General features: G+C 41.5%; 1 protein-coding gene across 17 annotated transcripts in view; it reads left to right on the forward strand.

Annotated features, from left to right (window-relative positions):
* CRACDL (CRACD like) overlaps positions 1-9,940 on the forward strand; it is an 85,497-nt gene extending 75,557 nt beyond the window's left edge. For 13 of the 17 annotated variants that reach the window (XM_086880491.1, XM_086880482.1, XM_086880483.1 and 10 more), the window contains 3 exons: positions 3,294-3,493; positions 5,105-5,237; positions 6,139-9,940. In XM_086880491.1, the coding sequence (XP_086736617.1) occupies positions 3,294-3,493; positions 5,105-5,237; positions 6,139-6,284 (479 nt within the window). In that variant the 3' untranslated portion in view covers positions 6,285-9,940. The remainder of the gene's footprint in view (positions 1-3,293; positions 3,494-5,104; positions 5,238-6,138) is intronic. The other 4 variants (XM_086880487.1, XM_086880485.1, XM_086880486.1 and 1 more) reach the window with 1 other exon arrangement.
* Positions 9,941-14,425: the final 4,485 nt, after the last annotated feature.

Raw genomic sequence — 14,425 nt, forward strand, 5'->3', positions numbered from 1 at the left:
GGTACCATTAAGACCATTACATGTAGTGCAGTAAATAGAGCCTGGGCATAGCATTCATTTTGTCAGTGTGGATTGTGTAGTAGAGGCAGAGGAGGAACAACCTTGAGGTTTACATAAAGCTCCTGGGGTGTGACAGGGAAAATGGGACAAAACACAAAGGGGGATTTGGAGTCACAGCGATTAAGGTGTACATCACTAGCGGCATCAGGGTAGAAGCCAGGCTCCCAGTATCATCAAAAAGTGTGGGTGGATTGTAAAGGTCCTTCAGGATAAAGATATTGGAGTTTTTGAGCACCAAGACATTACAGATGGTGAAGGAAGGTAAAGAGGTGGTGGAAGGGGATGCATGTGGCGGTGTTTCTGCAGCTGTACAGCCAGAGAGCTGCTCCTCAGCTCTGAGGAACATGGGACATCACCTTCAGTCATGGCAGCTCATCTGTGTGCCACAGGAGTGCTTCAGGAACTGATGAAACATAGCACCTGGTTTTACTGGGCGATGCACTAGTAAGTCCTGCCCAAATTGCCCACCACCTGAAAAGGTGCAGATGGCTGCAGATGGGTTTACGGGCATGGATGCAACCAAAGGAGGGAATGTGATGGCATGTACCTTAGCAGACATCACATCATTTCAACTGTGTGGTTTTACTTATGAAGATCCTAATGAGGTTTGCCCTACGTTAGAGAGAAGATGGGCTAGCAGATTTTGACTTGCTAGTGGTTGTCTTGGAGAGCTGTGGAAGTTAAGGGGCACTGACTGACGTGTACAGAAAACCATTCCAGGTGAAGTGGTGTAGTCCTTCCATGTCAGCTGATGCTAACACTCTTTCCATCTCAAGTGCCAGTTCTGACCATTGTATTTGAAGGAGATTTGACCAAACTAGGACAATTCCTACGAGAGTGATCTAGAGAATATGATTAATCAGGAAAGTTAAAAAAATAGGGAAAACATGGTCTAAGTCTTCAAATGCATAACAGGCTGTTGCAAGGAGACTATGAGTAATCTGCTCGTGTCCATAGTGTGTAGGAGAAGTAGTTAAGGATTTAAATTAGAGCAAGGAAGATTTAACTTACCCAACATGCAAAAAAAAAATAGTAGAAAAAAAGAGCCATGCCATAGGATAGGTTGCCTAGGGAGACTCTGAGACCTGTCCTGTTTTTGGACAGTTAGATACATATTTGTGAGGCAACAGTTTCTGTGAAACTGATCTTTCAGCTGATCTTGCCTTGCAGTTGAAGAATAGACTACATGACAAATTGAGATCTCTCCCAGCCTTATTCTTTATTATCCTGTAAAATGAGATAAAAATGAAGCAAGAAGAGCCAGTGGAAGGCAAAAAGAGACAATGATTGGAAAAAGATTATGGGAGGAAAAGATGATGTCTTGCAAAGATGGGGGTTAGGTGAGATGCAGAAAATTGGAGTAACATGCTGTCCAAGAGGGAGAGAAGTTCCTTCAGTGTTCAGGGGCCCTGTTTTATCTGTGCTGCATTTGCACAGCTGAACTTCTGAGTTGTTTCTTTCAGAGGTTTTCCTGCAAGATTGCACGAGGTGAATGTGAAGGAAAATGCAGGCATCAGCTGGCTAAACATCTTGCTTTGGCATTAAAGCATGGGTTTTTTTATCTTTTTCATTTTTTAGCTGACATAGGCTTTACAATGTTTTCTTGTTCAAATAACTACTCTCTCTCTGGTGAGGTATAAAAATGACTTGAGAAAATCCCTGAGCAAAGCAAGTTTGTGGGCTTTCATAATGTGCCTGTGTTGGCAGACTCCAGCTCTTGGGAGTGCATCATCCCTTTTATCTTCCATGCCTTCATAAGGCATCTCAAATGTGCCTTCAGAGACATTTCCCTGCTTTCCTGATCTGGGCTACATTCTGCCAAACTAGACCATAGTGCTCCAGAAATGTGTGACAGTGCCACAGGGTCCCGTGGCTGGCTCTATGTCAGCAGAGCAGCTGAGCCCCCAGGGGACCCTAAGGCAATAATCCTTCCTGGCTGGGTCTGCCTCCTCCCAGTTTCCTGAACAGGATGCTGACTAAGTAACAAACTTTTCCAAAGAGTGGGACCACACATGATTTGAGGATGAGAAGCTTAACTTCTGCTCTGAAAGATGGAGGATGCCACTGCTTGCATGCTGAAAAGTTTCTGAAAAAATTTACTGAAAAGCATCCTTTACTGAAAGAGCCTTCAGTAAATTTTGATACATCAATGGCCAGAACTGGCTGGGGAAGATGAAATCAACCTTCTTGGGTCTAAGATTGTTAGTCATGTTCTTGCTCCTCATTTAAACTACACAGAAGCTCTACCATTCATTGGGAAACTCAATTTCGTGTTCAGTGTGAGTCAAAAAATGGAGGACCGGGGGGATGGAGTCAGTGGAACTGCTGAGGCTCTTCTCTTGACTGAGTTCTGTTCAGTGAATAGATAGGATTTCCCTTCTCAGAATATTTGAATACAGGGTATTTCTCTTTCCCACAACCCTGGATTCTGCACATCCTTGGGTAGCAGTTGTGAGGTCAGAAGGGTAGTAGTTTTGACTTGCTTCTCCAGAAATTGTCTTTTTCTTTTTGTGTCACTCAAGTCTCATTTCTGGTAGAGCCCAATGGAAGTTACTGGCCCCAGTGAAGACCATGATCAGCATCAGCAGGGATGAGTTAACGTAAACCTCACATCAAAAACCTGAAAGTTGCTCTGTGGTTTTAGCAGTACTTCTGTGTGCTCAGACACCACAGACTGCTGTGCACAGGCACCCATGGCACCTGCAGACTCCATGGAGCTGGGGGAGAGCTGCTCCTAAAAGGGTGGAAGAAAAGCAGGAAACAATTAAGGCATGGGCTGCTGCTGCTTGGACATCAGAAGGGTGGGAGCTGAAGGCAGCCACAGTGGGGAAGAGGTTGCCTTTGCAACACCTCAGTCCCTCTGTGTCCACCTTTGAATAGTCTGCTGCTTGTCTCTAAGATACCGTGGAAGAGGGAGCAGAAGGGGCAGACCTTGAGAAATGGGCAGATTAGTGAAGTTTGATTCGTGTTTTTGCATCCTCCCTCATGTGAGGGCAGTGACACCGACTCCAGCTGAACAAAGATGCAAAGCATTTCGCACCAGTAGAATGATAACCTAAACTTAAACCTCTGAGCACGGGAAAATTGCTCTCTGGAGACCAAACTAAACAGAATTCCTATTTATCCAGGATGGTTTCATATCCTGGGACCAATCAGTTTATTGAGAAATATGAGCTGAAGCTGATTACAACTCTTTTTTCCTATAACTATGTACATAAATAATCTGTCAACAGAGAAAAGCGTGCCTTCCCCCATGGCTGCTGGAGACTCTGGAAGAGATCCTGACACTCCTACAGAGCCATCCTGGATTTCCATTGCAAGGCAAAAGCAGAGGGGCATGCATCAGGAGAAGGAACTCGACAGAGAAAAGCTTGTGGCTCCAGATAATAAGTCAAATGCAGAGAAACAGAATAAAGGAAAGGAACAAACAGAGGTACTTGCAGTACAAATTTATGATGTAGTACTCTTTGGATCTACTGCTATGTTACCAGTCATGCCACAAAGATTACAGATACTTAATGAGTGTAACTGTAACTAACAAAAACACTGCTCTCATAAATGTGTTACAGATTCAAAGTTCTCTGTTGAGATATGTAATTCTGTGTCTCCAAGAAATCCTGGAACTATGTGGAGTGTGTAAAATTTCTTGGCATACCTACCAGATCTGACATGTGTATTGCATGCTAAAATATCCGAAATGAAGTGCTAAATTGTAGTCTTTGATCCTCCTCAATGCAGAGGAAATATGTTCTCTCTAACTATCCTTCTAAGCACAGCCTTTTGCTGAACCTCTTATACCTCCGGACTGGTTTAACGCTGAATGAACAGCTTGGTCCCAGAAGCTCCTAGGTAACAATTTTTAGAGCCCTGAGAAGTGAAATAGGATAAAAATAACTTTTGCACTTGCAGAGAGTGCCAATATATAAATTCTGGTTCCCTGTATATGGATAATCCAGAAGCCCATGTGGTACCATGGAATCTGGGCTGACACTGCCCCTTCAGAGATCCCATGCAGATCAGGGTGATACCTGTAGCAAATGATCTTCCCTGATGACACGGCTGTGCCAGCAGAAGTGCTTGGCATGAGTCCAGAACACTAACCTGCTGCCTGTTTTGATCCTGCACAAATAAGAACCCTGCTCTGATGCAGGAGCATGTGTGTCCTATACCACTATGGCATTCCCAATGCAAATGATCTACTTTCTTGCTTCAGGTGGTACTGCTAGAACCTCAGACAGGTGTATTATATCATGGAATAAGAGATGATTTCTAGATGATGAAAAATAGCAGTGGTTAGGTTAACAAGAAATAATATCTAATAAGATGTCTAGGCAAACTTCTGAACTGCATTAATGCCCAACACAATCCCAAAATACAGTTTCTATGTCAGAACAGGAAACTCCAGATTTTAGCTGGCAATGATCTCTGAAATTCATGCCATGCATTTTATTTCCCTATAGCAGCTAGCAGAGAAACATGCCAAGATGCTTCTGACTGCAACATGTGAGGCTTGGTGCCACTGTACTACTCCCACTTTCTCTTTCTCCCACATGGCACTAGGCACTATCACTTCAGGGTAGTTTTTGATACTGGCAAGAAAATCTATTGGAGGATGTGTTTGACTTTTTTTTTTTAATGAAAAATCCATTTACCATCAACTGTCCAAAAATACAGTGCCCTAGCACACAAAATTTGGGAGATGGAAGGAAAACATGAGAGAATGAGGCTATTTCCAAATCCTGTGTATGCATGTAGAGATGTGCAAAGAACTTGGAATACATTTTGCAGTGAAGACTATAATTATCTACTCATACCATTTTGAATAAGAGATATGGAGGGAAAGTTTTAATTTGTAAAATTGAGTATCGTGGATGTTACATGAAAACACTAACTTTCTGAACAAGTATCAGCTCAAGGGAGAGGATTGGGACCAATGTCTGCTGAATTGTGGCAGGCTTCCCATCTACTACTTTGTTCATGTTCTTCCAAACTGAACTCATTCTCCCTGAATTAAAATCCCTGGATTTTATCCCTCTCTGCCTAGGGGCCAGTGAGGCAACAATGGAGCAAACCTTCACACTTGGCACCTAAAACCACTTCTGAAGAGCAGAGGAAAGACACGAAGTCTGAAGGGAAGGCCCTGCTGAGAACCAATTCATTGTCACATTATGTCCCTGGTAAGAAACAAAACGCTTAAAATGTAGGCTGCTCTTTCACAACCTTGTCAGAAAAAATCCTGCTTGAGTGTGCTGCAAAAGGAGTAGGGGCTAGATCCTAATCTTTTCCTCAGCCCCACATCAGCCAGGACAAAGAGTTTTCTCAGCACTCATGAATAAAACTCATGGGATTTTATTTGGTGTTTTATTTATTTATTATTTTATTTGAGGTTTTATTCATTTATATTCTTTTGACCAGTTTCATTACAAACAATACAAATATTACAAACAAGAGAGTAAAAAGGGGTAGCCAAAAACTTGTGTTGAAAGAAACGTGAATCAAGAATTCCAGGCCCTTTCACAGGACAGAGGCCCAAATTCACTTCTCCAGTGTAACATGTAAACAGAAATATTTACAATAGCATACAATTTAAATGTGGCTTCCTCAGCAAGCTGAGGAATGGTGTAGTCACAAACTGTCTAACTATCAGTCCTCCCACAATGAGTTTGTTGTAAATCTCTTTGGTAAATCAAAATTTGAAAGCAGGGCAGAAGTTTTGAGGTAATAAAATTCCTGTGAGTTGGGGGCTGAGTAAAGGAGGAATTCACAAGTGAATACTTTAGCTAATGAAAAGACTCTCTCTTCTTTGGCCTGGGTGTTAACATAGGGCATAGCAAAGAATCCAGGTTGTCATGTTGAGTTTTGATAAATTTAGGGATCAAAATATATTAGTGATGAGAAAAACATTGTATTATTTGGATCACAGAATGGTAATTTCCTCAATAACTTATTGCACAAGAAACTTCCATGTGAAATGTAAAGATTTTCTACCATAGGGCAAGGCATGGGGAGTATTTAATAAAAGAGGGTGTTTAGTTGCACAGCAGGTAAGGGTAAAATATCCATGTGCTTTATTCACAGTAGCTCCATCACCTGCACTGGTGTCTAAGGAGGAAATAAGCCACTTGAAGAAAGCCAATAATGTTGTTCTGGATCAGCCATCATGGATGGAGCTGGCCAAAAAGAAGTCTCAAGCTTGGAGTGATATGCCACAGATTATAAAGTAGAATGATGCAAACAAGTAGCATCTTTCATAATTAAGTCAACTACTTAACTGAACTCCTACAAACCAGCTAATCACAGGGTGATCAAGAATCTCTTGATACAGAAGGGTTTTATTTTATAGCTGTGGAGAAAGTGTGCAATAGGTGCAGTCAAAAAGTTTACCTTCAGTTTTGTAGCAATCAGAATTGCAATGGCAATGGATTACTTAATTATGCTAAGGACATACTTACACTTCAGAAAATAAACTTTTGCCTTATGTATTTCCTGCATTTTCTGCTTTTAATGATGTTTGTATCCAAACAGGATCTTTGCTAAAGTTTGCTGAGCTTGTGTTATTGCTGGAAAATTCTATTTGTTATGGTTTTCTCTGTTTACAGTTATAAATTGTGCACTTACATCCTGATTCTCTTGATGTGTTTCATTAGAATCACGTGACACACTTTCTACCAAAGCTGTTAGGCCCATGGAGGTATTCCTGAATAGCTGCTAGTGAATACTCCATTAAAATGTGTTGCTTGAGCTGCAGGTTTGCCTAGCTAAGCCAGTGGTACATTTTCTGGGGTTAGGTTGCGTTTTGGGAGGCACAAATATGCCCATTTATGTGTGACCATGAAAAACATTCCTCAGTTCTTTCTGTGAGCAACCTTGGTTGTACAGTGTTTTCAAGCAGGTGAGCAGTAAGGAAAGAGAACTGCAGTTGGAAGCTCATCAATGTATTCACAGCTGCTTTCCTACCTGGATTCATCTGGCTGTAACTGGCTTTCCTTCCTGTGAAACCTCATGCCCAGTCAGGAGGATGGTATTAGTAACAATGGTCAATATGAATTTAATTAAAAATTAAGAACTGAAAATCCTGGAGCTAAAGTTCAAACTGAAGTACTGGGGAAAACTGAATTTCATCACAGTGCCAGCTTCACATATCACCCCCCACATAATCTTAATTCCTCTCATTAAAAACCAGCAACATACAGATAGCATGTCTGTACTTGACTACCTTTATATAACATTCTCATGCTCATTGCCCTGAGTCTCTCCCACCAGTTTGTGACTCCCACTCATGAAGTCTCCTAGGCTCTTCACCTTCGCTTCTTTAACAAGATTGACAAGATAAATCATTTGCTGCTGATTGACTGAAACTACTCTGAACATATTTTAAGACCTCCCTATGAGTTACAGAAGCAAAGAACAAACCCTGTGATGCCCTACTGCTAAGACAAGCATTAAATTTTTTGCATGCATGGGTGAATTACTACCTTAGCACTGCAATCCCTAGGTTTATTTATGTTTATATTAGTGGTTTTGGTTTTATTATCACATTATGCCCTCTTTGGAAAAATTTGGGGAGGCTTCAGAAAACATAAAATTTTCTAGCACCTGTGTTTGCAATTTTGAAGTCTTGTCTTTTCTACAGAGGTGGGAAGGAAAACCTGAGCTCTCTTGGTAATGACAACTGCATTTAGTAATGAATAAAAAAATAGAGTTGAGCACATGAATATCCGAGATGCTGTTAAAGGTTTTCAGTCAGGTTGTCTTTCACTGTTAAAAACAGGAGGAGGAAAAGCTAGTTTTATGTTTGTCAGAGCGTTATGACAGAGCCAGTGAGCCTGCATCGCTGTCAGGGTCAGCCTGTGTGGCTGCTGGGGTCCTGAATGGGGCTGTGCACAGACCTGCTGCAGCCCACCACGGAGCAGAGTCAATAGCCCCTTCCCAAAAGGGTTCTGCCAGCTGTCCCAGGGATTTCTCCTTCCTGCAGATGGCAAAAGGCAGCGTGAGATACTTGCTGAAATCGCAAGTGGCAAGATAGCTCTCTGTCAAACAGATTCACACCAGAAATGGTAACTTAATTACAGAACATGCAACCTTGGGCTCAATTGCCCAAAGGCTGGTTGTGCAAAAAATTTTCAGACTTCTCCCCCATGAGCAAGCATGCACAATCCTTAATCTCAAGTGATATTTTTTTTTCTTTTCTGGTATTAATATTCTAGGACCTACAGTAGAGACAGACACATTTTTGAGATACAATAGAAACCATCTTAACTCCCTCTCTTTTCAAAATACCCTTTCTGAAATAAATAACTAATTAGCATAAAAGGTAATGTTAAGATATGCTATTACCTTTTGTAGCAATCTTGCAAAAAGCCCCAGTTTCTGTATTTAAGGAATATAGCATATAAAAAAAAGACCAAATTTTTACCCTCTAATTATTTCTGCCCCATGAAAAGGTTTACAGAAAATGTAGTTAAATGTTAATGTAGTCTGCTTGAACCTCTGATATGACAGCCAGGGGAATTTTTATTTTCTCACAGTGTTGTTCTGTCTCCAGATTTCTAAGACAAAGGGTCATGCAAGTAGGACTTGCCATAGGTGTCCTACAGTAGGTAGGCAGAAAATAGCTTTAGAACTCATGTATTTTTCTTTGGTGAAATGGCTCATTTGTGGAAATAGAAAAATGCAAATAAAAATACAGTTCTATCCTCTGTATGAACAATGAGTTATGTTTCACACTCGATGCCACCAGAAAAGCCTTTCAGATCTGATCAGCTTTCCTGAGGACATCATTATACTTTTCCAGCTGAGAGGCAATATGACTAGCTCAGGCTGATCCATTTTGCTCAGGCAGCTGCAATATATATTGTTGCAATATAACATCTAACAGGGAAATAAAATGTAAAAATTCATCTTTTGTTCATGACTCATGCACTTAAACTAACAAAGTTGGAATTACAGTCAAAGAACAACAACAAAATGGATTTGAAAAATAGAAGTTTCCTCTTCCAGAAGTGCTGCATGAGACATCTTTGGCTTTCTGTTTAATGAGCAAGGTGCCTTCCCATCAGTGAAGGGCCTCACATAATGCAAATGAAATCATCTATCAGGTGTCTTTCAGCACAAAACCCCTAAATTTGATGGTTTATGCAGTTTACTAGTTGGATTACCCTAATCAGCTTCCTCCCAATGTTTATAATTTTATGTAAAAAAAACAAACAAACAAACAACAAAATGATATTAAATGGATAGTGAAGTGTCATTTTTAAAGGCCAAAATATGTCCTCAGTTTTTACTTTGATATGGTATTTTGCACTGTGCTGCCTTCAACAATAAAACTGTTGCATTTTTTTTCAAGATGAAGAGGAACATAAAATCTTGTTGCCAGTGAAAAAAATCCAGCAGCAGTGTAGCAAGCAGCTTGCTTTAATTTTGCAATGCTATTAATTCTGTCTTAGTCTCAAGGAGCATAATAAATTTGCCAAAATGTTTGCTTTGTATACATGATGAGTCCTCTGCTGTGGGTAACAAAGGTTTAATTATAGGATTTTGTGTTTGTGTTAGAAGATAACTTTTGTACTGTTATAGAGTCAAAAAAAAACAACCTGAATGTGAACACTGGGCAGTGCTGTGTGTCTATAAAAACCCCAGGGGGGAATGTAACCCTGTGTGATCCTGCACAATGGGGCTGCATGGGATTAACTCTTGTAGGAGAAGACATTTCAGCTCCAGTGGGGCACGGGTCTCACTCAGGCTCACATACTCCCAATGTTTGCCAAGATGTACAGCAAGTGACAGAAACTGCTGAATTTTTGTAGCATGGGATCTTTCATTGTCTGACTTCACAAAATAAAGAACACATATAGATTTTTTTAATGGATTTATACTCACAGATAATTCTCTGCATCTTGTTTCACTTTGAAGCTGGGGGCTGATGGGACATGTATTCACAGACCATTCAAATCTTCTTCCTTTGCAGTATTTTGCAGCACCTTTGCTGCAGATTTTGACTCTCTATGTACACTGGCTGTATTCCCAGAAGAAAGCCACTCTAGCTCACTTAAGGCAACTCAAATGGAGAACATTCTGGGAAGTGCTGAACTATCTCCCTCTCCAGGATCCCAAAATCTCTCTCTTAAGAATTGTTAGGAATCCAGCTAAGAGCATATAAATATTACTGAAGCAAAGTGACTGAAAACAACGTTCCATCCTTCCTTCCTTCCATCTCACACATCATCACACTGAATAATTTCACTGTTTATTTCTTTTTGCTTTGTTCATTTACCTATGCAAATAAGTATGAAATGGTGTATTTTGCAGGTTCATAATTCCATTGAACAGTATTCAAGGTTGCTGGGCAAAGCACTGTGGTATCTTAACTCATTATAACCAGTAGTCTCTACTTTTTCCCAAATATGGCTTGATTTCTAGTTTAGAATTGACATGTAAATTATTACTCTGCCTTTGAGAGTCAGTTTTTCCTGAGAAACTTCTAATTAAAAAAAGGAAAAAGAAAGAATTATGTGATTCTCTGTCTACTAAAAAACACTTTGCACCAATGAGTCCTGCAACCATTATCAGCACATGGCTTTTACACTGGCATTTGTCACCCATGCTGGCAGCTGTGGAACAAGGCAGATGGGCCATTCATGCTGCTCTTGGGCCAAGCAGCAGAAAATCATGGCCCCATCAGAGATGATGAGGCAGAGGAATCCAGCAAGACTCTCTTACTGCCCACCACGATCTGTGCTGCCCTCCGCAGCCAGCAGCTGGTGCCAGACCATGATGAGGTGAGGCTAACAGTATTTACACATCTCTGGGGCCCAACTCCAGTCATGGGACTGTTTGTGCAAGTGGCAGTCCAAGGTACTGTGAAGATTTCAACATTCCATCAGAAATGAGCAGTTGCTGAACTGCAGAGCCAAGCTTGTCCCAAAGTCAGGCTCTGGTGATTGTGTTTCCCAAAGAAATCCTATTTCCATATTATTTATAATAATAATAATCTCCTGCCCCAGATTTAACAAAACTACCAGCAAATCCCTCCAAGTCATTGTCCACATTGAAGAACCAAGGAGAACTGTCTGGAAGAAGCAGAGGAAAAAAACCAGATTTATGACAAGAGAAGAATTCAGTTAATAACCCTTCAGGAAAATAAAAGCCACCTTTCTCAGCAGAAATAACAGAGACTCCTATTTAATAAGCTGTTGGCTCATCCTCTCTGCACTCAGCACCGGAGATAATTTTGATGGGCAGGCTGCCTGCAGACAAGGCAGGAGAATAAGGTCTTGAGCCTGTCCAGACAAAACAGACATCATCTTCCCCATCTAGCCACTCCTTGAATCAAAACTTGCCTTCTTTTAACTCCTTTGCCTCTTCCTGCAGCACTCACCTCAAGTACACAGAAGGGATTGCTTTTTGCTTAATGAACCCTGCAGGTTGGCTTACGCCTTTATGTTGCACCACAACAATGAGAGTCCCAAGTAAGACAAGTCATGGCACCAGTGACTTCCTGGCCCCCAGCCTTGCAACACTGCAAAGCTTCTTCAGTAAATGCAGCTCCAGCGCCCACAGGATGTGCTCCAGCACCTGATATGCTGCCTGTGCTTTTGTGCAGCATGGCAATGTGGTGGGCACAGCCTGGCTACAGTGCTGCTACAACCTTGGAAGGAAGAAAAACTATACAAAATAAAGAAGTTTGAGCTAGAGATAACAGAGGGAACCTTTCCACCTCAGCTGAGAATTCTGAGTGTGCGGTTTCCTTGCTGCTTCCTCCTCTATGATTTTCTGTTTGTTTTTCATGTGTGCTGAAGCAGCCCAGAGTGAGCTGCCTGCCACCCAAGGGTGTCTTATGTTTCTGCAACATCAGATCCAGCTACTGAGCTTGGTCCAGCAGCAGAGTGCAGGGCACTTTTAATGGTGGATGGTGTTGTCCACTGCTCACAAGAGAGCTTTTGAATTGTGTTTTCATGCTCCTGAATTAATTTCCTGATTAAAGTGAGAATATATTTTACCTTAACTTGGGGTTGTGGAAAAGAGACTGGGGAGGCAGATTTTGATTTGCGACCTACTTCCCTAAAGCAGGATGGGAAGGACAGTTTTGCTTTGGCTGAGGAAGAACACAGCATTTGCTGTCAGAGCCTGATTATGTGGGCCCAGGTTTTCATGAGGTGAAAGCAGAGGGTGGTTATTCCAGCAGATAGACTTGTGCTGATTTCCCTGATTGCTTTATCCTTGTGCACAAACACCTCCCCAAATTCACCTACTGAAGCTAGCCATCCCCTCATCATGTCCTGGGTGACCAGACCCCTGGCATTGTGCCACAAAAGAGTAATTTTCAGACTGAGTCCTGTGAGTTACACCAATGGTAGTGGAGGAGGAGAGGTGGTTTCCTTGGCTGCTTTTATGTAACTGAGGGACAAAAAGGGTATATCTTAACTATATGCATGTTGCAGAAATTGGCTTGAGTAATGCAGAGTTCTTGTTAGCAAGTAGCAGATGAGTTTCAGAGAGGGCAGAAGGACACGAGCTTAATTTCTTGCATAACATTATTGAAATACAACTGAAATATAAAGTCAAATTTAAAAGAAAGAATAAAAACCTCAATCTTACCCAAATTTAATAACCTTTTAATTTTATGATTCTCTCATATGCAAGCTCATAATTTCAAATTATTAAAATATTTTACTTTAGTGGTGAATGCTTGTTCCCAGGACATAAGACATACTTCCTCCTAATTTAGTGGACAATTGTTCCTTTAACTGAGAAACGATTTCTGACCCTGAATTCTGCCTTCCTTTCAAACAGCCTAATACAATTTGGAGCTTTTCTACTTGGGTGAAAGAAGCTATTTTGATCAAATTGGAGTCCAGTAGGTGACAGCCAGGGTCTGTGTCTTCCTCTGCAGCCTGCAAATTTTACTTGCTTGAAAGAACCTCTGGATCTTGCCTGATGCTGGGATATCCCAAAACATTTGTCAACTTTGGTCTCTTCTCCAACCATTTATTTTAGGGGAATTCTTGTATTTACACACCAAAATGGCTGAGATCCAAACTGGTAACTCTTCCCTATCAGCAAGCAATGGTGCAGAAATGCTGCAGAGGGAACCCCTTTCTTATGCCATCAAGGCAGGTGTTTTTATTATGTGCCTCTGGGTACTTCACTAGATCCTGTTTTGCTTTGTTCCAGTCTGTTAGGCAACTGCCTAGAGGAGGCCTATGAAGAAAGCTTCCTATCCCAGGCCTCACTGGGGTGGGACAAATGTGGACCTGTCATCTGGTGCATGGGGCCAGGCACCTTCCAATGGGCAGTGTGTCAGAGAAGGAGCCTGCAGTGCCTTTCCCAGACTGCAGCACCATGTGTAGGCCTCCAGCTGACTCCAAATTTTACCTTTCATAGACAAAAGGCTCACTTCAGCTGGCTCAATAAAATAGAACCAGTCTTCTTAAAATATAATGTATTGATTAAAGAGTGAATTAAGCCATTGAATTCTCGCTCCCTGACCCCTCCAAGTTGCAGCTGCTGAACTGTTACACTTTTAATTGTCTTCTGCTTGGTTGCACATAGGAGCTCACGCTGGTGTTTGCCTTGCTTGGGGACCTACTTTGGAATGGCATATTTTGATTACTGTAGATGCAGCTACTTGCTTTTTTCTGACTAATACATTTCATGAATCTTCCCTGCTGTTAATAAACATAGTGGTGTTTAATTATTGAGACATTTCACAAAAATGCTTTTGAGAGGAAGACAAATTTTATGTTCTGCCTAAATAATTAAACATTATGCAAATGTTTGCAACCCCAGCATTCTGGTTATGCAAAACAATATTTGGATGATGGCCTTGTTTGCACACTGAGTTAGTATTGTTGGGCTGTAATTAGCAGCAGATACAGTATTAAGAATATAAACAGGTTCTAATGAAACAGTATGGGTGCAATGGTAAGACTGAGAGCCAGGCTGCAGCCACGCTCTGTGAGAAGAAAGTCATATGTTTCCTCCAAGGACCACATACCATCTCAGCTGGGCTCCCTGGCAAGCAAGACCAGCCTCAGGCTCACGTTCTTGCACTTGGCAACCTCATCTAATGCAGAGGGAAAAGGAGACACAGGAGAGACAGGGAGGAAAGCCACTGCTTTCCAGACAAGTCCACTTCAGCCCAATGTGAAGCTCTCTGTTTTGTCCTTGCTTTTCCCTCCCTTCAGCTCTGGCAGTCAGGGAAAACACCCAGTCGTTGGTGGTTTTAAAGTTTAATTATCCATTAACAGGAGTCATCCTTGGAACATGTTGCTACACATGTGCCCTCTGTGGTCTGTAATCACCTTAAAAACCAAAGGACTGCATGTGTCTGTCCTGTCATTTATGACATTTATTACAGCTCTGT

Source organism: Cyanistes caeruleus, chromosome 3 (assembly GCF_971803275.1).
Source record: "Cyanistes caeruleus chromosome 3, bCyaCae1.hap1.1, whole genome shotgun sequence".
NCBI classification, from domain to species: domain Eukaryota; kingdom Metazoa; phylum Chordata; class Aves; order Passeriformes; family Paridae; genus Cyanistes; species Cyanistes caeruleus.